We start from the raw sequence: 26,374 nt of genomic DNA, 5'->3' as shown, positions 1-26,374 counted from the left end.
ACACACACACACACACAGTTGTGCTCATATTTATTCATACTCTTTCATTAGAGAAGGAAAAAAAACAGCTGCCTGTAAAATAAAACAAACAAATCAGATAAATAATTACATATCACATCACTCATTAACTAGTATTTTGTTGAACAATCCTTTAATGTTTCCGCTCCAGTCAGGTGTTTTCTGTTCCTCTCAGTCAGACTTCTGCACCTGTTGACAGGTATTTTGTCCCACTGTTCAACAGAAAAGTGCTCTAATTTGTCCAGGACCAATTTGTTTGTTTGTTTTTTTCCTTTCTTCAACTCAATTAAATGAAAAAAACAGTGTCTTATATTAGTAAATTATATTTTTGCAAATTTTTAGTTATTGTTCCTTTTTTTAAGTCTCCAGTTATTTGAGTGACTGTTGTAAATTCAGCCTTTTCTTTAATGAAAGGGGATGAATACATAAGCACAGCTGTACTTTTTTTTTTGTTAAAAATGTTTAATAAAAGTAAAGATAGAAGTAATCTTGTGTATAGACATGCAGATATGAACCTATACATACTGTGGCATTTGAACAACCGTGTAAACTGGCAGTGCAATCGATGAAGTGATGTGACATGACTTCTTGAAGTGACTGGAGTTACAAAGTGTCCAGCTCAGGTATTATGAGTGTTCATGAGTCTGATAAGTGTTTGTGAGTCTGACGGCAAAGAAACTGTTTTTTACGGCGAGAGGTTCTGGTCTGAATGGACAGTAGCCTTCTGCCAGAGGAAAGAGGCTCAAACCGTCCATGTCCAGGGTGAGAAGAGTCAGCTGCTATCCGGCCTGCTCGTTCAGTCCTGGAGACATACAGGTCCTGAAGAGATGGGAGGCGTGTTTTGTGTGGCCACATTTACTCAGTCTGGTCATTTGGGCTGATGTTGAGAAGAGGGTTGAAAAAAGAGGAACTGATGTGTTGGATGAGTAACGTCTCATGATAAATACTGACTTTGTATTATCCTATCTTTTGAAATGATGGGAATAACGTTTACGGCGTCCTGTGAGCTCTACAGTGCTATAAAATATCACCACTAGTGTTATAAATCCACTCAGTGTGGCAGCAGATCTCATCTGTGAGTTTTTACTGTCCTCTTGGTGCCTCAGCTGTTCAACGACAGCATTTACACCCAACTTCACACAAAGAAACGCAGCTGTGTGCTTGAGTGTGAGTCCCACCCAACTCCCAGGGTGTGTTTGTGTGTGAGCAGCCAGTGAAGCAGAAAGTAGTTGGACCCAGATGTATCCATCTGCGCATCAAGCTTCAGTAACCAACTTTACTGGTGTCAAAAATACCAGATCTTCCATCTCTGACACTCTTTTCTTGTTGTTTTCCAGGGTGACACAGAACAAACAACCACTGCAACATCACAGCCTGATCGAAATCAATCGGATTAACTGTCTCTATTTCTATTTATGGCAGCTTATTAAAGAGCACGGGGCATCCTTACTACTATGCAACTGCTTAAGTGGATCAGTGTTGCTAATACAGTTACAGCTCTCCATACTTACAGCTCTTTGCTGAGCCAGTGAATCAGCAGATATTCATACAAACTTCAGGAAATTGGATTATCACACAATACATGAAGTTAAATCAGAGGAAACACAATATTTTCCTCCATTCTGGTCTTAAGGTTGCGAAGTAAACGAAGGAATCGGATCTATTCTGTACGTGAAAAGATGACAACAGTGGAGTAGTTGAGCCTTTATTCTGTTCACACAGCATGCAGCTGCTTTAGTGTCCCAAACATCTGTTTACTGCAGTAATGCTGAAGCAGAAATCTGGTACATTTCTCTGCATTACCGCCTGCATTACTCTGGATTTTATCCAATGCAGAAAACAAATTATTATCCTGATCCAAAAGTCCACTTTAACGATGACTCACAAACTTAGCACTTCTCTTTTCAGATGGCCAAGAAAGCTCTAATACTTGAATCTGTCTTGCAAAAGGGGAACACTGCTTACTGATTCACTCTGTGAAATTTGACAAACAGCTGAAACAAAATGCCCAAAAGTACACGTAGTTAAGCATCAAGACATAATCACTCACCCTACTGCTAAGTAAACCTTGAGGCAGCATAGCTACTAAACGGTAACACTCAGGTACTTTTGGATTTACTGTGTTTAAATTGCTGCAAATGTTCAGGAGATCGATTTCACTGAAATAAAAATGTTTGATGCCAGGTTCAGAGTATTTGCAGCTGATATCATGGTTACTGCAGACTAATACAGACACCTACCTACATTTTGCCGTAATACAAAGTATATTTTCTGTCCAGCTTTCACGCTAAATTCAAGCAAACTTTCAAAATCTTTCCACACAAAATAAAAGTTAAGCATTTTTCGACTAAATATCAACTAAGATGAACATAAGCAATCATTTTGGCCATAGATGAGAGAGAACCAGAGATGTTTTAAGATTTAATACCCCAATGAGGCTAAACAACCTTCTGATTAGACGTGGGTTATCTAGCAAATGAAACGTAACATAAACTGAATAGAAAAGTTGTTTATCAGGGTTCAGACCCAAAATAAAGTCTGTCAAACTATGTTTAAATTTTTTTTTTATTCAAAGATTAGTTAGACATAATGTTGAAAATACAATACAGTCATCTTTTTGTAAAATATATAACTCCCTGGAACAAACGCACCCTGTTGCACCATAAAAATTACAGAAATGATAATAATTTAAAGATAAAGTTACTCATGTTGGTTAAGTGAGCAATCCACCTTTTTAATCTGATCCAAAATAGGTTGCCAGATATTAGTTTGTCAAACCAAACTGATCTGAAAGCTTAGTAGAATAATGCAAATTATTATGGCCTCATATATAATTTCCTGTCTCTCGCCCAGTGAATACTGGGAATGGCTCCAGCTTCCCATTGAGGTGGACTAAACGGTTAAAAAATGTATGAACAAAAGAACGAATGCTGTTTCCATTGATGTTGCTTTGACTGTGTGTAAAGAACACTGGGGTCGCTGAAGACTTTCTTTCGCTCATATCAGTGCGTATCGGTCATGTTTGTTTTTCTAGGAGGGGAAACAGCTTATCGGCCGTGTGATTAATCATGTAACACTGAGCACTGATTCACAAAACTCTGTTTCAGGTAGGGCTGCTCGATTACGATAAAAATTATAACCATGATTATTTTGAATGAAATTGAGATCTTGATTATTTAACACAATTATCCAGTATTTTTAAACAACGCTGCACGTCGTGGTGTTCTAGACTCCGTGTTGCGCATTATAACCGTCCAATGCACGGTTCAGAGTTGTTTAATCCGCTTTTATCGCTTATATAGGAACTATTTTACGTTGGCCTTGATGTACGTTTTACACCAAACAACCGCTGTCAGGCTGCAGCGCGTTTTTCTCATTCACCTGTTAAAAGACAGCTGATCTGAACCAGCTGATTAACTCGTTGCTATGGTAACGCACCGTAAAGGAGGAATATTACAGTGATTTAACTCACCGAACATGTATATGAAAATAATGCAGTAAGTATGGCTGCTTGATTATGACAAAAACTATAATCACGATTATTTTGACTGAAATTGAGATCTCGATGATTTAACACAATTATCCAGTATTTTTAAAATACGCTGCACGTTGTGGTGTTCTAGACTCTGTGTCACGCATTATAGAATCGAATAGAAGTACTTTATTAATCCCAACTTGGGAAATTTAGTAGTTGCAGCTTTCATGTACAATTGTGTTTATAACACAACAACAGAACAGTATAAAATTAAAAAGTATTTGCAAAACAGTTGAGAGGAGATAAATAATATTGGTAACACTAATGATGTTATCTAAGACACAAGGGAGAACCATTGAACAGTCTTATTGAATTGGGCAGAAATCATTTCCTGTAGCGGTCCGTGTGACAGCAAAGCTGTCATAACGTCATATTACAACCGTTATATCCGAGTTGTTTAATCCGCTTTTATCGCTTATATAGGAACTATTTTACGTTGGCCTCGATGTACGTTTTATGCCAAACAACCGCTGTCAGGCTGCAGCGCGTTTCTCTCATTCACCTGTTAAAAGACGGCTGATCTAAACCAGCTGATTAACTTGTTGCTATGGTAACACCCCGTAACGGAGGGATATTATAGTGATTTATCGCGCCGAAATATGTATACAAAAATAATGCAACCAGTTCTCACTGACAATGGTATAAACTATGTTTAGGTGAACTTCCACAACCTACTGCAGTTATTCTACATGGACCTGCAGCCGGAGCCGACTGAGACTGGCCGCCTGGGAGTGCTTTAGGATGGGGAGAGGCTCCCACTGCTCGTTCCTTACAATAACTGCAGAACAATATGTGCCTTTAAGTCTGTCACTAAAACACCAGAAATGTATCCAATAACTCCAGTAAAAGTCGCTGGATTTGTCGCTTTTAACAAAAAAAGTCGCCAGATTTAGCGAGTAAGTCGCCATGTTGGCAACAGTATCTGAATGAAACCAAAGCGGCTGTGGGAGGAGTTTACAGCACAGCGCTGCAACGCCAGAGACGCTCGATTAGCATCTGAAGACAGCAGGAGAGGAAACTGCAAAGAGAAAAATAATCGCACCCTTTTATTTTTATGATCGTTGAAAACCCAGATCGTAATTGAGATTAAAATCTGATTAATCGCACAGCCCTAGCTTCAATCAAACCTACTCTGTCTTCAAAAGGCAACAAAAGGCTTGAGCAAGAAAATGCAAACACAATAATGTGGAATAAAACCAGGAAACAAAAAAATCAACGCCTGTTTTGACAAAAAAAACTCGGTCTCTTAGGCTACGTTCACACTGCAGGCTAAAGTGACTTAAATCCGATGTTTTTGCATCTATGCGACCTGTAACCAATCTTTTCTTAACAGTCTGAATGACACAGATCTGATATTTTCGAATGCAACCCAGGCCGCTTGGATATGTGGTCCTCAATCCGATATGGATATGCGACTTCAGTCTGAACGGTCAGGTCGCATTAATCCGACACGCGACAAACGTCATTATTCTACGTTTGTTGTTTATGAACTCTTTATTAGTAAATGCGCTCACATCACTCTCCCACCAATCCTGACTGCGACTCCGTACCCAAACGTTTCTCTCTACAGTTGTTGCTGCCACAGCTCCACAAAAGTCCTTGACCAAAACTTTTACTTTCCTCTTCTGTAAACGTCTCCTTAAAACGAACCCATTCACAATGTTGTGGCTACGGTTGGACAAAACTTTTAAAATAGCAAATGCTCTACTGTCATCCATATTTACTTCCGCAAACACAAAGACATCCCACGCACGCTCACTGCACGTCGCCGTGTCTTCTATGCATGCGGGACGCTTCTGGTGCGCATGAGGTTCATACAGTAGATCACATACAAGTCTCATTTGATCGGAAATGTGAACGGACTTTTAAAAAAAATTGGATTTCACAAAACCATCCGATATGAGCAGCAAGTCCTGATATCTGAACCATAGACTGTATATAAAAGATGGACGGAGCCTCCTTGGCGTCCCCAATAGGTTTCTGAAGAGCGGAATTGAAGCTCAGTGGGCGGTTCCTACCGTCGCCATCTTGGCAGCGTCATGCGTGTCGTCTCACTCGGAAAATACAAATATGGGCAAAGAGGTGGAACTGAGAGGGGGGCTGTGAGCATCATGGTGGATGATTGACATCGAGCGAACTCTGAGCTTTCAGTAGCTAAGAGCTTATCGAGCTAACAGAAGCTAACCAGCTAACAGATGGTAAGCGGGCTAAAGCTAAGTCACGTTGTTAACCAGCTAAAAACTGCAGTTGTTCTACGTTCTTCTGACTTGAAGCGGGAGATTGGGTACCTGTCAATCAAAAGGACACGCCCCTTAATATGCAGAACTTCGAGATTAAATTACGTTTAAACGGGCGAGTTAGAAAAAAATTCACTCCCCTCACAGTTGTCATGAAGGTAAACCTGACCTATAAACTGAAAATGGATTTTTGAACCCGGCTGTAAACATGTTTATTTCTGCTGTGAAGTTGGTCTTTTTAACATGGGAGTCTATGGGGATTTGCCCTGTTTTGCAGCCCCTAGTGGATTAAGGGGAAACTGCAGTTTTATGCACTTCCGCATAGGCTTAACCTTTTACCGCGGGACGTTGCCGCTTGGTCTGAACGTAGCCTTGGTATTGTCTCCTCAACAGATCCTTCATCCAGGGAGAGTAGTGCCACAGACGTTGGCGCGTAGTGCTCGGTAAGGTGTGGCTTTCCCTGGCTCTGTTTGCTGTGAGGGAAACAGCCTGTCTGCCATGTCTCAAACATGTGGATTAAGCAGCAGATTCACTGCGTGCATGACTTTAAGCAGCAGGACTAGATGCAACAGAACCGCAGAGCAGGTGTGCGACCTGCTGGCATGAAGCAATTCAGTCATTGTGTCAAAACACTGAGATGTTTATATGCAACACATTAACAACACTAAACACTTGTGCTGTGTGCATGTGTTTCCTTCACCTTGGTCTATGCTGCAGTGCTCTGGTGTATCAGCTCCTCCTCCTCCCGTAGTCGTCGCACCTGCCGACGCCTCGCTGAGCGGGTCATTTCGATTGACGCTCTCCCTGGAGCCGAAGCGCACGCGGGTGTCTGAGCGGGAGCTGATGTCAGGCGACGTGTCGGACAGTCCTGGGAGGTCCTCCGCCTTGGTTGGCGTCACAGTAAAGCGCACCGATGTCATGGCAGCTCGCTTGGGAAAGTCAGCGAGGGAGAGGAGGGGTACTGTGTGTGATGTGGGAGAGAAGGGACACTAATGATCAGGGCTGCGCTGACCTGAGATGAGCTAGTCTATCTCCCAACTGATGCTGAGGTAACAGCGACTTCTACAATGTTTCCTTTTGTTGCTTAAAATCTCCATTAATCCAAACTGATTGTCGCCCACCAGACATGTAAACGAGACTGTAACGCCGACGGATTTTCTGGGCAGAAAAGCACAAAAGATCTTAGTGATTCAGATCAAAATTTACTTCTTAATCAGGGGATTTACGGGACGCTCAGTTCCATAAACATCTAGCGAAACGATTTCAGGAGGTGACGATGTCTTCTCTTGTCATTACAGGAGAAGTCTTTCTGTCTGACGCCGTCACCTGTTCGTGGTCACAGCGAGGGGAGAGGGTGCAAAGCCATCAGTACAGTTAGTGGGATGGTCGAGGACAGCAGAGGAACCACTGAGAGACAAAGAGACAGAAAAACAAGAAGAAATGTAAAACTAAGGACTCGCCACCATGTTTGGCAAAAGAAACACTACGTACTACATGTGTGAGCAGTAGATGAAATATGTCAAATCTACAGCCTTATGCTATTTTCCTACCATTATAACATCTAATGACTGGCTATATTTAGCACCAAGCAACGCTGTGGCAATTATCACTTCCAGTTTCCAAAATTCACCTTCCATCGTACCATAAAACATATTAAAGGAGCACTGGAACACCAGTTTTTGGTGTTACTAGTCCTCCTCTGCTATTGAAGTCCCCACACTTTTGAGCAGTAGTTGAAATATGTAAAATCTACAGCTTAATACTAATTTCCTACCATTATAATATCTAATGACTGGCTATATTTAGTAGGGCTGTAACGATATGCCTTTGTCCCAATTCGATTCCGATTGTTTTGGTGCCGATTCGATTTAAATTGCAACTCTCACAATTATCCGATATTGCTGATATTTGTAGACTAAAAACAAAGAAAAATGTATATAACTTATTTTTATGCTCGTCATTTTTCTTCATTTCAATGAGGAAAAAGCAACACAGTAGCCAGACCATAATTCTGCTGATATATTGCCCAAGAAGACGGGTAAGAAGATCAATAAAAACAATAAAAATGACAAAAATTTTATAGTGGATTAATTTTATTTATTTGGAGAAAAAAAAAAAGACGTTTTTTAAAACAAAACATCCATTTTAAAATTGTGAAGAAAATATCCCAATATTCGATTTTTTTATTAGATTTTCCCACCTCTACTCGCCACCATGTTTGCAAAAAGAAACACTACGTACTACATGTGGGAGAAATAGATGAAATATGTCAAATCTACAGCCTAATGCTAATTTTACCAATATAACATCTAATGATCGGCTATATTTAGCACCAAGCAACACTGTGGAAAATAATCACATAATTCATCCTCCATCGTACCATAAAACATATTAAAGGAGCACTTCAACACCAGTTTTTGGTGTTACTACTCCTCCTCTGCTATTACAGTCCCCACACTTTTCCTCCTTATCAACACCAACAACATTGTCAGACGCCATACACTAATATCCACCTACCTGCCTTTTGGTTCACATGACCAAACAATGTTTTGCTGTGCGTGATTTATGAGGCATTCATTCATCATCTCACATAATAACCAAACGGCTGTCTAAACAAAGTGTGTGTATAACATTAATCATTATTAACCTGTCAGATGTCCAGTTTACCAGTTTACGCTCTCATCCTGACAGAAAAACTGGCCAAATAGCTGGATATAGTTGAACTGCATTTTTTTTAACTTGGTTTATAATTTAATTATTAAAAGAGAGCGGTTCTAACCGGTTTTGCCAGTGACTGCCGGCTCTCCCTCTGCATGCAGAGGCATGGCAGTCTTTTTTTATAACGCTGCCTCACAGTCTAGTCCTTCGACACTCAGGGGTGGATGAAGGGAAGACAGCAAAGCTGGGTTGGATAGAAATAAGAGAGACTAAATGAAGAGAATGATGGGTTGATTTCAGACACCTCAGGATGTCTTATATCATCCATGTTTCCAGGTTGTTTTGGTCAGCAGCAATGCATTTCTAGCTCCCTTTACAGTAATTTAAATATTAACCCATTCATGCAAACCCTCACACATTCAGTATGTACAGTTACAAACAATAAACGCAACAGGGGCAATGTGGGGTTTAATATCTTCTACAAGGACTGCAGGTTGATAACCAAACCCTAAATCCAAGGATTGAGTGTGTGTCTGTCTGGTCTACCTCTGAGCCAAAGCTACCCCGGTTTATTAAAGAAGGTTGCGGTTTTTACCGAAGAGGCAGCAGTCAAAGCCACTGAGCAAATCAAAATGGGGCATAAACTGAACAGTAAGCAGAAAATCTGAGGCACACTTCTGGTCTTAACAGTAATATGACAGCATGGCAGGATGGAAAAGGACATTTTGTTCTCCTTTCTGACAACCAAGTTCTGATTTATGCATAAACGGGAATTTTGCAGCTTCAGCAACTAATATCAACTTCAGTTGCACATTTATTATACCGCAATAAATGTCATTGTTCTATCTGTTGTGGTACAGATAAGATGTAACATAGTTATTCCAATTCACTTATCAGCAGCAAATTAATGTAAGATCAATATCATTTGACACTGATTTTACCAAATGCTTTCCTTATTGTTGAATGTCCACCTTTTCCACGTGTCAGGTTTCCTCTGACAGCTGTGGCATTTACCGCTCTGAATGTTAAATCCTCTCAGGATTTTCACCAAAGAGCAGCGAGAGCATCTAATCTAAAACTACACATCAAAACATCAACATGCATGCATAAAATACAAGGTTTATCTCCTTAATTTAATTCAAATTAAGTGGATAAAACTGTCCTACTCTCTGGTTTTAGGTAATATAAAACTACAGAGGTGCCATATGGGGGGGGTTGGTAGATTATAAGCCCCACAACTTGATAGGGGCCCAAAAAGATGTACAAACTATATAAGAAAATCCTTAAACTTTCATTAAAAATGCTAAATACTTTTTTCAAAGGTTGTAATAACATATAGCAGTAATATAAACTGATAAACCCTTTATATTAAAATAATCTAGTTAGATGTATGCACTGTGATTTAACCCTTTATAGGGCACTCAATGAAATTTTAACCTAAAATTGTCCTTCTGGTATGAACAAAGACCTCCATTATATTGTTACATTAAACACACACACACAAAAAAGTTTCATGTCGAATATGAAAGGAAACAAAGTGATAAAAAATAGTCGCTTGCCCCATAAAGGGTTAAAAACAGCCCTTGATCTTTATTTTTCCCATGAAAAGCTCATTTTTTTGATCAGCTTGAAGCAATTGAAGCAAAAACAAAAGTGGTGGGGTCTATGCCATTGTCTTTCATAGGGCCAAAAAATTCCTGGCAGCGCCCCCGATAAACTATATGCTGCACGGACAAGCACAAAACCAAACGCAATTTTTAATTAATTAATTAATCAGTCCCGAGCATCAACTCCAGATAAGCCCTGCTGATGATATTGGTGATGATGCTCACATTCAGTAGAAATTTTAAGCCAATTATGCAGACTATAATAATTCTGGCTTGAACCGGTCAGTGGCCACGTCTTGCTGTTATTACACACACACACACATATATATATATATATATATATATATATATATATATATATATATATATACATATATATATATATATATATATATAGTTCCACCTTATTCCACCTATATACTCTTAATTGTGAGAGTACGTACAGATTACACACCATAACCCTAACCCTATTACACACCCAGAACTGCTTATAATATATCCATATGTCTCACATCTGACATTTAATTGTATTTTTCACAACAAAAGGGGATAAAACTGTCCTACTCTCAGGTTTTAGGTAATATAAACTATATGCTGCATAGGGGTGGGAAAATCTAATCGAAAAATCGGGATTTTTTTGCTTCACAATTTTAAAGTCCTTTTTTTTTTAATTTAAAAATTGAATTTCTTTTTCTTCAAATAAATAAAAATAATCCATTATAAAAATTTTGTCATTTTTATTGATCTTTTTACTTGTCTTCTTGGGCATTATAGCAGCAGAATGAAGGTCTGGCTGCTGTGTTGTTTTTTTCCTCATTGAAATGAAGAAAAACGACGAGTAAAAAAAAAAAAAAAAAAAATTTTTTTTTAAAGTTCAATACATTTAGTTTGTTTTTAATCTTTAAAAATCATCAATATCAAAGAATTGTGAGAATCACAATTTTAATCGAATCGGCACCCCAAAAAAATTTAATCAAATCTGGGGAGAAAAAAGCATATCGTCATAGTCCTAGCACGGACAAACACAAAACCAAATGCAAATAATAATAAATTAATTAATCAGTCCCGATCATCAACTCCAGAAAAGCCCAGCTGGTGATGATGCTCGCATTCAGTTCCCATTTTAAGCCAATTATCTATAATAATTCTGGCTTGAACCGGTCAGTGGCCACGTCTTGCTGTTATTACACACCCAGAACTGCTTATAAAATATATCCATATGTTTCAAACCTGACATTTAATAGTATTTTTCATGATAAAAGGACTGCGGCATCTCTATGAAGCTGCGTGGACTTTAACGCACTCACGTCACGCCGGCTAAAATCAGAAAGGCGCGCGGGTAATTTAGCAGTAATTAGCCTTATTTACTGAGAGAGTTGTGGGGTTTTTTAGTGTTATCGTGTGGAATAGAGTATGAATAACTGGGTTGGAGCTTAGGTAGAAGCAGGCACACGGTGAGGAGGTCTGAGAGCCGAAGCTAGCGTTAGCCAGGAGCTAGCGCCGCCGCCGCTGAAATGCTGTGAACTCTGCGGACCTCCGGCGACTATCATGCTCACTGAAAATATCAAATTGTAAAATATAGGCACGTAAAAGTCATACCTGTTCCAAGTTTCCTTAATAGATTCCCCTCAGCGTATGCCTAGTTTTTAGTTCCATATAGGCGCATTTGGGTCCTCTCCCGGGTTTTTATCGGCACTTTTTTTGTCCAACCGACCCAACGAAACACATGCGAGTGCGATTGTCTGGTCCTGATGACTTGCCGTCGATCAAAATGCTTGCGCATGCGGAGTAGCGAATAGGCGCCAAGGGTGTTGGGTAATGTAGTCCGTGTGGACAGACTTAAGCGGAGTCGGCATGTTTTCACTTCTTTTAAAATGTCTCATTTGATCTTTTTTTTTTTTTTTCAAATCACGATTTAATAAACACGTTAATAATTTTCCACAAAGAAGCTAAATTATTTTTAAATATTTAATTCTATCTTCAATTTTTTCAAAGCACGATTTAGTGTTAATTCTTCACAAAGAAGCTCACTTTTTAAAAGTCTAATTTTATCTTCTTTTTTGTCAAAGCAAAATTTAATAAACACGTTAACTCTCCACAAAGAGGCTTTGTAAATAGTTCTTTACACACAATGAAAAACAATTAACTTCTCACAAGAGTTCAATTTTTTCAATAAGCTGTTACTTGTCCCAAATTTCTAAAAAAAAAAAGTGACTGATTACGTACCATCAAGTAAACATTTATTTCACATGTGGAAATGACATTAACAACCGTAAATTAATGGTAACCAATGACAATAATCCCAGTAGCATCTTATCAGAGATGCCAACAGTCCAGTAGTTGTCTTCCTCTATACTTTGCATCGTCATTTGAACCTCCATCCTGCCACCTCTTGATCTGATTCCCATCCATTCCTCCTCCCTTGTCTCTGTTCTGTCACAGAACAGGCTTGGGCTGCTGGGTGAGCAAAATGCCGAAACGCTTCTTCAACTGGACTCGATGTCGGGAGAACTTGTCATCTGGGGAGAACCGAGCTGGATGGGCCGAGCTAGTAGGATGTCCTTCCGGACTGACCTTCTGTTGGTGGCAAAAACGGAGAGATAAATTTGCAAATGATATGAAGACAAAATAGAAACTTCTGTTATTAATGTTGATATATTTTGTTGACATTTGGACACAAATATGACATGATATGCTTAGAAATATTTAAAAGAAAAAAGTCTAAACAGTGACAAGTTTTGTGATTTGCCACATACATCCTATAGCAAAAGCCCTCTTAGTTTTCTAATAATATATTAAAGTAAGTTTCAGGAAGTTACTTTCCGAAGCTTTTCCCAAGACACTGGCTGTCTTTATGTTTGCTTATCAGTCAAGACGAGTTTACACGGCTTCAGAAATATTGAAGTCTAGGCTTTGGGAAGAATTCAACAGTTCATAAACCCAACTTCTACATTTCAGTCCAGTTTTATGTCATTCATCATACCTCGCCTTTTTTTCCTCTGTTTTCTTCCTTAATAAAGGCTCTTTGAAGATAATTTTCAATGGTGTCAGGTCTCTGCTAGATTGTTTTCCCCTTCCTGCCGTTTTTGGCTCTTTTTTTTTTTTTTTTTAAATTGTTTTGTTTTAATTCTGGCACTTTTTCATTTGTCCTTGTGTCTCCAGCTTCCTTGTATGCTTTAAGAAGACACTGCACACTATTTGGAGCGTAAATGTCAAAGATTTTAGGAATCTTAGGAATCACTTGTGCAGAAAACTCTACTTTATTTCTGTTACAAGGTTTTGACTTCTGAATTCTTTGTAGATGGGAACGGATTGCAAGTAAAAGTACCTTAAGATAATGTTTCTAATTTGCTCTTAACTATACCTTTAAGGGCAGACATGACTGTTAAAGTTAGATGACTTTTTAGAAGGTTAAAAACTCAAGAGTTCAGTAGGTAAACAGAGAAAAGTATTCATCTGTAAATAGTCTGGTACTAAGAATTCACTGAAAGAAGCAGCCTTAGACATAAATGATATGATTAAAACCCTACAGGAGGCTTGTAAGACTGCAACATATGTGGTATAGACTAGGGATGGGAAAATTAAATAAAAAAATCGGAAATCTGGATTTTTTTTTCTTCACAATTTTAAAATCGATATTTTTTTGTTTAAAAAAAATCCTCTATTTTTTCAAATAAAATAAATACACTATAAATCTTTTGTTATTTTATTGTTATTTATTGATCTTTTTACTTGTCTTCTTGGCCATTATAGCAGCAGAGTGATGGTCTGGCTACTGTGTTGTTTTTTCCTCATTGAAATGAAGAAAAATGAAGCAAAAAATAAGTTTTATACATTATTTTTGTTTGTTTTTAAAATACAAAAATCAGCAATATCGTAAAATTGTGAGAATCGCAATTTAAATCGAATCGGCACTAAAAAAAATAAAAAAATCGGAATCGAATCAGGACAAAAGCATATCGTCACAGCCCTGGTATTCTACTAGTTACATAATAAAAACATTTGGTAAATCCGTGTGTACCTAAATCTACAGTTTGAATGGTTAGTGACTATATTGCAGACATAGTGGTTGTAATGGTGTTTATTAACAGTGTGAATGTTTAAAAATGAGCTAATAATTTCCTTCGGCATGTTATTTTTATTGATTTATTTTATTTATAATAAATATTTTGAATTGAAATAATTTCAGTAATTTTATTTATTTGCTAAAGTGAGACTGTGATGAGCCACAACATAATATTTATTAACATTACGATGTAAACACAACGTCGACTTTACCTTCAGAGTGTAGACTCTGTCCCCGCTCTCATTTAGGTAATACTGCAGAAACATCACGATGAAATGTTGGTTCTCAGCTTTGCAGAGAGGAAAAACAAACTTTATAGGCTCTAAAAATGTTTAAACTAAAAGCAAACGCGTTATTTTTACGTCTGAATCCCACGTGCGGCGGATTTTCTCCAATCCGGAAAAAAGGGCGGATATCCGGTTCAGGCAGCATGCCGCTGTGCATTTTGGGAAATAGAGTTTAAATGTTACATGCAGCGATTTCACTGTCGCTGTTATTTAAAAGTATTTAATATAGTTATTTTATTTCCTGTCAGTCACTATCAGACTTTTAATGGACTTAATGTGGTTTTAAAACCTGTTTAACTACAAAATATTTTCAGCTGCTTATTTTCTGTATGTCTACAGAGACAAAATATTAAAATAAAAAAAAAGAAAGAAAAATTATACTTAGTGTAGCGTACATACATAGTGTAAGTGCCACTTAATTATGGTGGGTCTGCATAGTATTTATTTTTAAACGTAATATAAATAGCTGTAGAAATAATTGATCACAAGTTTGGAATGTTTGTTTGCAAAGTTTGCAAAAAAAAAAAAAAAAAAAAAAAACACAAAAATGTGTCATGTTTATTTTTAAAAAGAAACCAGATCTAAGTTTAGATATTAGATCATAAGCTGAAGATTATTCATCAAAAAAGAGAGGTAAGCCACAGAGAACCAATTAGCCCTCTGATGCATGAATTATTAAAAAAAACAATGCCACATTTTCACATGTAATATTTTACTTCCACAGACATGTAGAGAGACACTTTTCTTCTATAATATTGTTTGACTTTTTATTTAGTTTATTTATTTTATCTATTCTATTAAAATATGTGTTGAATAATACATTTTCATAATTATAAAACAGAACTATTCTATAATAATTTACTAGTATCATTTTCTTGTCTTGTTTATCACTCAGGTAACATTAGTAATTACATGTACATGCACATATGAAATTTTATACAATATTATATTATTCTTCAGTGAGTAGCAGCGTATTGGGCGACTCTTCGAATGCCCATTGAAGTGGCAAAATTGCAAATATCCATTCTCACTTATGAATATACTAGAAAAAAGCCTTTAAAAAGATGCAACGCATCAAAGGGTTAATTAAGCTATAATGAGTTTTATTTACAAATGAAGGCTAAAACCGCTGAAGTAAAAACATGTAACTGTGATCATTTTAATGCACAAGAATAAAAAGTAGCTACTTTTTAAAAAAATAGGGACCAAATTTTTACACAAAGCTGCATTTTAAATTTAATGCAGGTATTGTTGGGTATGCACACCTGTATCAGACAGACATCAGCATGTCTACTGATAATGTGCAGTATAAATATCTAGTCAACATATCCTTAAATAAAACTCTGAAAGAAACTGAATGCTGACTAAAAAGTACTTTATATTAACTTGTGTTGTTTCAGATGTGTTTTATGATGAACTTGACAATATTGACATTAAAACTAATCTGGTAAATACTGAATGAATTACAAATAGATGACAAGCTAGATTAAACCACAGTAGATTTTCTCAGTTTAAGAGCAGAACTTAAGTATAGAAATCCCTACACCTGTCCTGTTTAAAATCAAATGATCAAACATGAAAAAGGTCCAACCTGATAATGATGAAATTTTGCAGCGCTGCTCTGCAGCCACACCATCAAGTTTTAGCATTTTATAGCCATGCATGTCGGTAGGGTTTCATTATATCTTTTTGGTGATAAACTCCAGGATACAACAGACATTTTTTTTACCAACTCAACTTTTTCACACAGACACACACAAAGATATATCCTGTCATGTTTCCAGTCATGTAAAGAAAAGCCTTTCTGTGTAAAGAAACTAAAGAAAGAATATAAATATAAATGTAAAGAATATAAAGAATCATAGTGTTGATACCCAAGTGTACATCTCAGTTTCATTTGATGATCTCAGTTCTAATCAATGATGTAAATCACCGGATGTACAGAAACCTGTGATGAAAGACGAGACTGAAGCTCTCCTTTTTGATCCATGTAGTCAGAGACAGAAAATCCATTCCCACCTGCCTTCTCCGTGTCTAAAACAAAGAAACTTGGCTTCAAATACATACAGACATCAGTTCTGATGGTCACATTACCAACATCAGATCATTTCTACCATTAAAAAACACGTCAAACATTAGAAAATTTTCATTTTTTTATGCTGAAAAATTGTTATTTGTATACAAATTGAGCCGGTTGGATTTCTGTAATGTTTATTTACAACATTTTCCAATCAGTAGAACAACTTCAACTTATTCATAACGCAGCAGTCAGAGTTCAGCAAGAGATCAATGCAGAATATTTTTTAACCCTTTACAGGTCACTCAATGAAATACCTTGAAAGTAGACATTTTAACCTAAAATTGTCCTTCTGGTATGAACCAAGACCTCCATTCTGTTGCTACATTCAAAAAAATGTTTTACACTGAAAATGAAAGAAAGTAAAGTGATCAAAAATAGTCATTGGCTTGATAAAGGGTTAAAATCCCACTAAAAGTCCATAAACCAGTTCCCACTTAGCCTTTCTGTACATCTCTGATTCTCTGTCTCTATAACCTTTTACTTGTTCCCAGTTGTTCTGGTATTTCATTCACCTTTCACTGTCTTACAACAGACCCCTCCCAAGCGAAACGATGGATCCAGTCCCTGCTTCTCCACCTGAAATGATCCTGGCTGACGGAGCAGTTTCTGGTCAGTCAGGAGCCCTGCCTTCTCCGCTGTTGTCTGAAGACCGGTGTGCTCCGCAGGACCCCCATATCAGCCATGGACTCATAAGAAGAGATGTGTTTCTTTCTCCTGGACCTCATCAGTCAGTGAACTTTGTCCCGGTCAGAGACTTTCCCAACAATAGACTCGAGTCAGCCCGGATGAACCAGCAACCAGTGCAGGATCGTCTCTCCAGTCCAGTTCAGCTCTTTCAACCCATCAGCATAAACGTCATGTTACCTGTTGGTTGTTCTCCAGTCACCTTTCACACCTCGTCTCCTTTCGGGGACAGAGTCCAGCCTAGACTGATGCCTCTCCTGAGTAGTCCCTCTGCTCCTCCCAACTCCTGTTGGGTGACTTCAGATGTGTCCCTTCCTTTGCCTCCTCCCAGCTTCTGCTTGAGTCCAAATATACTGGTCCCCGTTGTCAACCCAGCAGGGTTCTGGTCTGGCCCTTGCTTGCCTCCGCAAGTTTCACCTTACGTCTTCAAGAGAGATGTTCCTCCGAGCTGGTGTTTATGCCCGCCGGCGGTGTCTTTCCATCAGAGCTGCAGTCCAGCCATGTGAGGAAACGGTGCTTCATGTTCTTTATGGCTGAATCAGTGACGGGTGCTCTGACTGAAAATCTCAACCGCAGGGTTGGGAGATCTGAAAACGGCAAGAAGCTGAGAGAGAAAATGTCAAAGAAGAGCTTGAGTAAAACCAAGACACAAGGTCAGATACCACACATTTCCAAAAAGTGAAGTTTTACATGTAAAACTGGGCTTATCTGGTAAAACTTTACAGTAATGGTACAAAGTATATACTATACATAAATACATAGATACATAAATACATACATGCATACATACATACATACATACATACATACATACATACATACATACATACATACATACATACATACATACTAAGTAATGAGTAACTCATGATGAACTAATACATGTATTAATAAAGATTTTATTATGAATTCCTGTTGCTCATCATTAACTAATGATGATCTCAATGTTGATTCATGTGTTTACTTGATCCTTTATTGATCGTCATTTAATGAACATTAGTTCACTGGTAATTCATCAATATGTTGACAGATTTGCCAGTTTAAATAGAAACATATTTAATTCCCTGCGTCTGATTTTCTTTTCATTTTTATTCATGCAAGACAGACTAAAAGAAGTTCTTTTGTGTGAACATGAATATAAAAGCGCTTAGAGTGACTAATTATAAAGGCTGATTGTAGGTTCGTTCGTTTGTTCGTTTATTTATTCATTTGTTTATTTATTTATTCATTCATTCATTCGGTCATTTATTTATTCATTCATTCAGTCATTCGTTTATTTATTCATTTATTTATTTATTCAGTCATTCGTTTATTTATTGATTGATTTATTCATTCAGTCATTAGTTTATTTATTTATTTATTTATTTATTCAATCATTCGTTCATTTATTCATCCATTTATTCATTTATTTATATAGTTATTGATTGATTTATTCATTTATTTTTTATTCGTTCATTCAGTCATTTGTTTATTTATTTATTTATTCATTCAGTGGTTCGTTTATTTATTCATCAATTTATTCATTCATTCATTTATTTATTTATCTACTTATTTATTCATTCATTCATTTTTTAAAATTTATTTATTTTTTGTTTAGTTGTTTCCAAAGCAGCTATGTATTTGACATAAAACTTTCCACACATACCAGGGTCATATCTTTGTTAAATGTGCTGCATTAATACAGTCATTTTAAAACCCCAGTGCTTTTACATATTCATATTCATCTAAGTGAACTTCTTTGGGTGTGTCTAGCTTTAAATATATATATATTTTTTTTTAAGAAGCAGGGAATTTAATGATATATTTGTATCTAAATTAGCAACTTTGTTGACATATTGATGAATTAACAGTGAACTAATGTTCATTCATTGAAGATCAATTAGGGGTCAAGTAATCACATGAATCAACACTGAGATTAGTTCATGATGAGCAACAGGAATTCAGGAATAAGTCTTCATAAATTTATGCATTAGTTCATCATGAGTTACACATTACTTATATCTGATTTGTATCTTTATTATAAAGTGTGACCTTTATCTCTTAGCAGTAACCTTCTTTTAAACACTCTTATGTTCTTTTTATCTTTTTAAATGAACTTGAAAATACTTTTTATATATTTTTTTTTACCATCAGCTGCTGCTTCGCTCATTTTCACTCCAGACCTGACCGTCATCAATGAAATGGTCGGGAATTGAATCATTCAAGCATAAAACATGCACCCTTACACGAGGGACGATGCAGAGCTGCACTCCACACATAGCAGAGAATTTAACAAAAGAATTAAAATTAAAATCAAATTTAATTTCTTTCCTTTTCTTCAGCTGCATCTGCAGAAAAACAGACCAAACGCAGATTGACAGACGTGAGGTTTAATATATGACTAATAGCGACAAGCAGAAAACTTTACTCTTTACGAGTCTCCTTAACAAACCAGACAACTGGTGGACAGGAAAATAAAAAAAAATCTGTCTACAGCAGATGCGTTTTATGTGAAAGTTAAGTGAATATCTAGCATAGGACCTAAAAGATGCTCCTGGATCTTCAGCTGATCATTAGAAATGGTCTTAAAGGAAAGCTGCCAGTCTTAAAGGACGGAAACAGGGAGATTTGCCACATGATGTGCAAGCTGGGCTGTAAATCAGCGGCGACGGGTCTGATTGAGGATGAATCCTCCTCAAAGTGCAGCATCGTTGTGATGGAGAAGGGAAAAAAAGGCAGCCAACATCCACAGAAAAGCTTTGCAAAGTCCTCAAGGTCCGGTCTGGAGAACTGTTCCTGATAATTACTTTAAAAAAACAAAACAAATATCAGACCAAATATTTACATACAGTCTTAAAACAGCTGAAACAGGATTCTTTTGCTCTATATATTGCAATTACGTCAATCTTTTACATGATTCAATAAGAACACCCTTTCCCTACTTTTCTGACAGTAAATAAAGAAAAACTGTGCAGCTCAAGACTTCTGCACCGTCCTGTAGTTAATATTGTCATCTTGCAAACATTTTTGACACCTAAACTTTCTATTTGACGCCACCACCAAGCTGGTCTCCCTCTTTTTATAAGCAAAAACCTGCACAAGTTCTCCTTATGTTCAGTTATACATGATGTTTTTGTCTTAATCTGCAGCCTAAATGCGAAACAGAGGTTTTTCCATCTTTCCTCTCAGAGGAACAGTAGCATGTTGTTATACTTAACAACCAACATGAAAACCATATAAAAGGATAAAAGAACAGATGTAAACTTGTCTTTCAGGACCTCCATGTCTGGAGGAGGAACTCTTTACATATGAGACCTTCAGGAACCACATGATGACCACAGACTTCCCCAAGGTTCGCAAATCTGTCATGTCACCTGAAAGGAAAAAAAAAGATCAAATATCTCAGTGTACTGGTTTATTGTTAGATGAATAAATTAAATATAATTTTTTCTGTAATTTTCCACAAATTGTATGATTTAAAATAAATTTCTGAAGAGAAAAAAAACAGCATTTTTATTGATGTACAGAATTGTTTGTGCTCTTGCTTAGATCCCAGAACTTGAGGAGAAAGACGAGGAGGAGAAACCTGAAGAGGAGCAGAATATGACAATGGAAAGCCCGGTTTTTATGGAGTACCTGGATAAGTTGTGCGATGATGAAAGCTTTGTCAGAAATGTAAGTTTTCACTTCAGCCTTGCCATTGGCCACGATGTTGTCTTTGTATTTGTGGCCATTTTTCTGCACCGACGGCTCGTCTTGATGAATCTGCATCATAACGCTGCATTTGTACCAAACCACGATTCACTGAAACACGCGTGTGATTTTTAAACATTTGCAGGACTGAAATTAAAAACTGGATTTTGCTCACACTGCAAAAACTCAGCCTTAAAAACAAGAAAATAATATGCAAAAACGAGGTAAATGTTGCTTAAAAAAAGATAAATTATCTGCCAACAGAACAAGAAAAATTTGGCTTGTCAAGACTTTCCAGAACAAGTCAAAATAAAATAATCTTAAAACAAGAGGAATTCTCTGGCATAAAAACTAAGAATGATGTTTTAAAAAAAAAAAGATAAGCAATGTGTACTCAATTTAAGATTTTTAATTCTTACTTAGATTTCAGTTTTTGCGGTGTGCTCCGCCCACTTTATCAGGTATACCTTCCTAGTTTAGAGTTGGACCCCTTTTATATTCAGAACTGCCTTAATTCTTAGTGTTGTAGCTAACAAGGTAATGGAAATGTTCCTCAGATGTTTTGCTCCATGTTGACATGAAGCATCAAACAGTTGCTGCACATCCATGATGGGAATCTCCACCACATCCCAAAGCTGCTCTGTTGGACTGGGATCTGGTGACTGTGGAGGCCGTTGGAGTGCAGTGGACTCATCGTCATGGTGGAGATGATGTACATCATCCTGAAGATGCGACACTGTGCTCATAAAGGGATGGACATGATCAGCAACTGTGGCGTTTAAACCCATGCCATGTTGGTATCAAGGGGTCCATTGTGTGTCAGCAAAGTATCCCCCACACCATTACGGCACCATCTGCCTTAACTGACTGCTTTCGTCCATCTGAAATGGAGACTTGTCATCCCAGTCAGTTTTTCTTGTCATGTGTTGGCTGGTTTGTGTGAATTATAGCTTCAGGTTCTTGTAACTGATAGAAGTGGCACCAAACATGGTTTTCTGCTGCTGTAGCCCATCTGCTACAACATGCCATGTGCCTAGGGGCTCCATGGTGGCATAGTGGTTAGCACTGTGGCCTCACAGCAAGAAGGTCATGGTTCAATCCAAGCCTGACGTAATATTAAGATGACACTAGTCTCCAACCACCAATCTACAGGCTAGTGTCTCGAATGAACGGGACCCAAGGCTAATACTTGCTTTCACAGTATTTTATTAGTGCATAGTAAAAAAAAAAAAAAGAAAAAGAAAAAGAAAAAGAGAAACCCTTAAAACTTAGCAGGGGAAGGCATTGGACACATAAAAAACAAACAGGGGCTCAGTCTACCTGACCAACTGGGTAATCATAAGCAGTCAGAAATTACTGCTGGAGGCAATAAGATATCTTGGGGCCTATCACAGCAAGGTTCATGCAAGAAAAATAAAATCACAACACACCTTTAAAATACCACACCAAAATAACTCGGTCAAATGTACACAGCACTTAAAAAAAGGTCCTCAATGCCACAGCCTCTGTTTCAGTCACTTAACCCTGGTGGAGGTGGTCAGAAGCAACCAAAATGCCACAATGCCAATCTAATAACACATAGGGGTAAAATAAGAGGGGGGGGGGGGGGGAAGAAAAGCAGTAACAGTGTCTCACTCTCCTAAAAATAAACAAAATATTAGATCAGGAACATTCAACCTCATGTTTCTGTGTGGAGTTTGCATGTTCTCCCCGTGTCTGCGTGGGTTCTCTTCGGCTTCCTCCCACCGTCCAAAGACATGCATGTTAGGTTGATTGGTTACTCTAAATTGCCCCTAGGAATGAGTGTGTGTGAGTGGTTGTGTGTCTCTGTGTGGCCCTGCGATGGACTGGCGAGCTGTCCAGGGTGTACCCTGCCTTTCGCCGAAAGACTGCTGGGATAGGCTCCAGCTTCCCCGCAACCCTTCATTGGACTGAGTGGTTAGGATAATGGATGAATGGTTTTTGCAATAGTCTGTTTTAAAACAAAGAAAATATTGACATTAGAGTGTGTTTAATCATTTTACAAAAGTATCAAAATACAAAATGGTATCGTATCAAAAGAGAAATTTGGTATCGTGACTACCCTCATCTCTATAAATTACACTGGGGGCACGTTAATACTGTGGATGTTGGATCTGTTTTAAATGGAGCATGGTCCACTTCCAGGAATGGTACAATTTGCTTGGTGCTATGTGAACACCATCTGATGTGGACCAAAGATGTGAACTCTGGTACGTTTGAAAGCCAGGGGTATCGTTTTGCCTGCAAAGACTGCTGGGATAGGCTCCAGCTTCCCTTCAACCCTTCATCGGATTAAGCGGTTCAGATAATGAATGAATGAATTCATTATGCTGCAGACTTTGTGGTTATTTGAATCCATGTTGCCTTTCTACCACCTCCAACCAGTCTACCCAAACATAAAGAAGACAACTGCTGTTTACTGGATACTTTCTGACAAGCATAGAGATGAGTGTGTGTAAAAATACCTGTAGATCCGGAGTTTCTGACTCAGACCAACCTGGCTTATACACACTGCCATGCCATGTTATTATTGGAAATAAAAACAGAAAATAGACACCTAAAAAACAAAGAAAAGAATTAAACACGTGGAGAAATGTCTTTGTTTTGTGTGTGCATCTTGTAGTTGGAGAGCAGGATCTTTACTTCCTTTATAATCTCTCGAACTCACACACGTCTTTCTCTTAGGTGGAGTCATTCCTGAATGCCGACTTCCTGGACTCCCTTCTCTGCTCTGATCTGGGAACTGTGGATTTCTTCGCCCTGGAACAACTACAGCAGGAGGTAAAAAAAAAAAAGATTAACTGCAGTTAAATGTTCAGCTGCTTCACCTGATTGGTCTGTAATACTGAAGAAAACAGCTTTTGTGTGTTTACTGTTAAACTATCGCCATGACTTCCAGTATGACCTTTACTTGAAATGTTTATTTATTTATTCTCTGAGTGATGAAATAAATCCTTTAAAATACTTTTTTTTACCCTTCCTAATGAAGCATCTGTGTGATGTAAATCATTTTATTTACGGGAACAAAAAAGGATTTTGGATGAAATTGTAAAATGAAGCATGTGTTTTTGTTCTGGACGATGATTCAGGCCAGAGCTGATGTAGATGCCCGCTCGCAGGTGACTTTATTAGACACATCTGTTCAATCTCTTTTTACCACAGATAATTAATGAGCCAATCAAATAGCAGCAACTCGATGCGTTTAGTCACGTGGATGGCATGCTTTGTGGATGTAAGACAGGCTGGAAACTGCTGATCTACTGGTATTTTCACACAGATTTAGGGTTTACACAGAATGGTCTGGAAGAAGAGAAAAAAATCTCGTGAGCTGCAGTTGTCTGGACTAAAATGTCTTACGTCAGAGAATTAGCAGATAGAAAGGCAACAGGAAGTCAAATAACCATGACTACGGCATGCAAAATGGCACCTCTGCACACCCAATACGCCCAGCCTTGAAGCAGATGAGCCAAACCAACAGAAGACCAGACCGGTATCACTCCTGTCAGCTGAAGAACAGGAAACTGAGGCTACAATTCACACAGACTCATCAAAACTGGACAAACCAAGAGGATACAACCCTTATAGTCTGATGATTCTCAAGTTAAGCTGCAACATGTGGATGGTGTGGAGTCAGAAGTGGGGGGGAAGCAACATGGAAGCACAGACTCAGCCTGTCTTACATGAATGGTTCAGGCTGTGTAGAGGTGGAAATTCCTGGTCCAGAAAGTCCAAGTCCTGCCACGGTTTTGGATTTTTTCCACTAACAGGCTCGTTTACCTGGCAAATAAACTCATTAAATTCAGCTGGTTTGGTGACTGGTTGGAGCAGCTGCCAGGCTGACTTTTACTTTCTGGACCAGGAATTGCCACCTCTGGTGGTGTGTAGGGGGAGGGGCAAGGCTGGATTATCCAGTGGGCATTATGGGCACGGGCCCAAGGGTCCACACGCATTGGGGGCAAACACCAGCAGTTTGGACATGAAACAAAATGTACATAAAAAACAGCTAGTTACACCACAGTATCCAGTGTATTGCCATTGGTACCATTGGCTGAGAGATGTTAGAAATGTCGTTTCACAGTGTATCATTCACAATTTTTACAATGGAGCGGGGCCCCTGGAACACTTTGGACCCAGGGGCCTGTGCACTTTTAATCCGGCCCTGGGGAGGGAGGGTTAGGTTAGGTTTTTTTTTTGCACACTTTGGATCTGTTTGTACAAATTGAACATCATTTAAACACCTTTTTCTACCAGATTAGTGCTGCTGACCATGTCCATCCCTTTATATACCATGAAGAGACCAACAGCCTCCAGTCACCAGATCTCAATCTGACCCTTTTTATCATTTCTTTCTCACCATTTTTATTCAAGCAACTGTTAGTTTGCATCCAGGCATTTTTGACTCTTTATTTTATGGTCCACTTTTTCTCTGGAAACCCTTTGCGACCTTTACAACAACACTAAATGTTATAGTTTCACTCTCCACTTTTTCTTCCTCCTTGGCTTGCAGGAAATCTCACGTCCACGTTCTGACAAACCCATCGCCAAGGCAACATCTCTGCCAACTTCAGAAGATAACGGAGCACTTCAATCCCTACTTTTGGATCCTCTGAATCTAAAGTCTAAACTGGACCAAACAGGACCAGATTCACCACAGAAAGTGAGATCAGAAGAAAGTGAGGACCCCTTTTCACCCCTCCTGATGTCAAACCCTCCAAAAAAATTGACTGATCCCAGACCTGAGAGTGGGATGAACAACAGATGTGCAACACGTGGACATGCCTGCAGCTCTGCTAATGCCTGCTCCTTTATCTTGAGCACGGCAGGTAAAAAAGATGAGACCAAACCAAAGATGCGTGCTTTCAGACGCAGTCAGAGGCTGGGGGTTAGGGTTTCCCCAAGAGCACGGCAGAAGAAACAAGCCGAACAGAGCATCAGAAAAGCAGCTGAAGCCACACAAAGACGTTCAAACTGTGGAAATCACAGATGGCCAACTGGGAGGGAGGAGAGTGGGACAGGGACACATGCAAACCCAGAGGAGCGGCGTTTGAAGATGGCAAAGATGGACGACAAAAAGCCAAAAGAAGAGATGCGGAAAATACAGGTCCCAAAGGGGAAACCTGCCAACTTCTGCAGACAAATGGTAGAAAACATGTCCTGCTGCTTAAAAACCCAGAAAAAGACACAGAAGGGAGCTGAAACATCCGGCGTTGGAAGGCGAAGAGTTCAGAGCGCAGTCAGTGAGGACAGGGTGCAGCCGACTGCCGTAGCTAAAGGAAAAACCAGAAACGTGCAGACAAAGAGAACTGCTAGAGAACCGCAGTTTCTGCCGGCTGCAAGTCCAACGAAAAGAAGCAGAAAGAATAAAGATGAAGAGAGATGCGAAGAAGTCACAGGTCAGCCCACTCAAATGTGTCCTCAGTCAGGGTGCAGCCAGAAAGCTCCAAGACAGGCTCAACCAAAGGAAGGCGGTAAGGCAAAGCGACGCACCTCGAGACCACCGCTTTGTAAG

At 38.4% G+C, this 26,374-nt stretch overlaps 2 protein-coding genes across 4 annotated transcripts in view; both read right to left on the bottom strand.

Annotated features, from left to right (window-relative positions):
* Nucleotides 1-11,779, bottom strand: part of slc12a6 (solute carrier family 12 member 6) — a 47,611-nt gene extending 35,832 nt beyond the window's left edge. The window contains exons 1-2 of one of the 3 annotated variants that reach the window (XM_079258216.1): nucleotides 11,655-11,779; nucleotides 6,491-7,197 (exon numbers count right to left, since the gene is read on the bottom strand). In XM_079258216.1, the coding sequence (XP_079114342.1) occupies nucleotides 6,491-6,710 (220 nt within the window). In that variant the 5' untranslated portion in view covers nucleotides 6,711-7,197; nucleotides 11,655-11,779. The remainder of the gene's footprint in view (nucleotides 1-6,490; nucleotides 7,198-11,654) is intronic. The other 2 variants (XM_079258217.1, XM_079258218.1) reach the window with 2 other exon arrangements.
* A 528-nt stretch (nucleotides 11,780-12,307) lies between these two features.
* nop10 (NOP10 ribonucleoprotein homolog (yeast)) lies at nucleotides 12,308-14,528 on the bottom strand. Its single transcript, XM_079257742.1, has 2 exons — nucleotides 14,334-14,528; nucleotides 12,308-12,632 (listed from the first exon to the last, which is right to left on the bottom strand). Exons 1-2 carry the CDS (start codon nucleotides 14,385-14,387, stop codon nucleotides 12,492-12,494), a joined length of 195 nt encoding a protein of 64 aa, XP_079113868.1. The 5' UTR covers nucleotides 14,388-14,528; the 3' UTR covers nucleotides 12,308-12,491.
* Nucleotides 14,529-26,374: the final 11,846 nt, after the last annotated feature.

The sequence above is a fragment of the Telmatherina bonti genome (assembly GCF_933228915.1).
Source record: "Telmatherina bonti genome assembly, chromosome: 18".
In the NCBI taxonomy this organism is placed as follows: domain Eukaryota; kingdom Metazoa; phylum Chordata; class Actinopteri; order Atheriniformes; family Telmatherinidae; genus Telmatherina; species Telmatherina bonti.
The sequence above is the reverse complement of the archived record's forward strand: the minus strand, read 5'-3'. Positions and strand labels throughout refer to the sequence as shown.

Coding starts and splice junctions, on each gene's coding strand:
- nop10 (XM_079257742.1), bottom strand. CDS start 14,387: ATGTTTCTGCAGTATTACCTAAATGAGAGCGGGGACAGAGTCTACACT. Junction 12,633..14,333: donor ACAGAGTCTACACTCTGAAG/GTAAAGTCGACG, acceptor TGCCACCAACAG/AAGGTCAGTCCGGAAGGACA.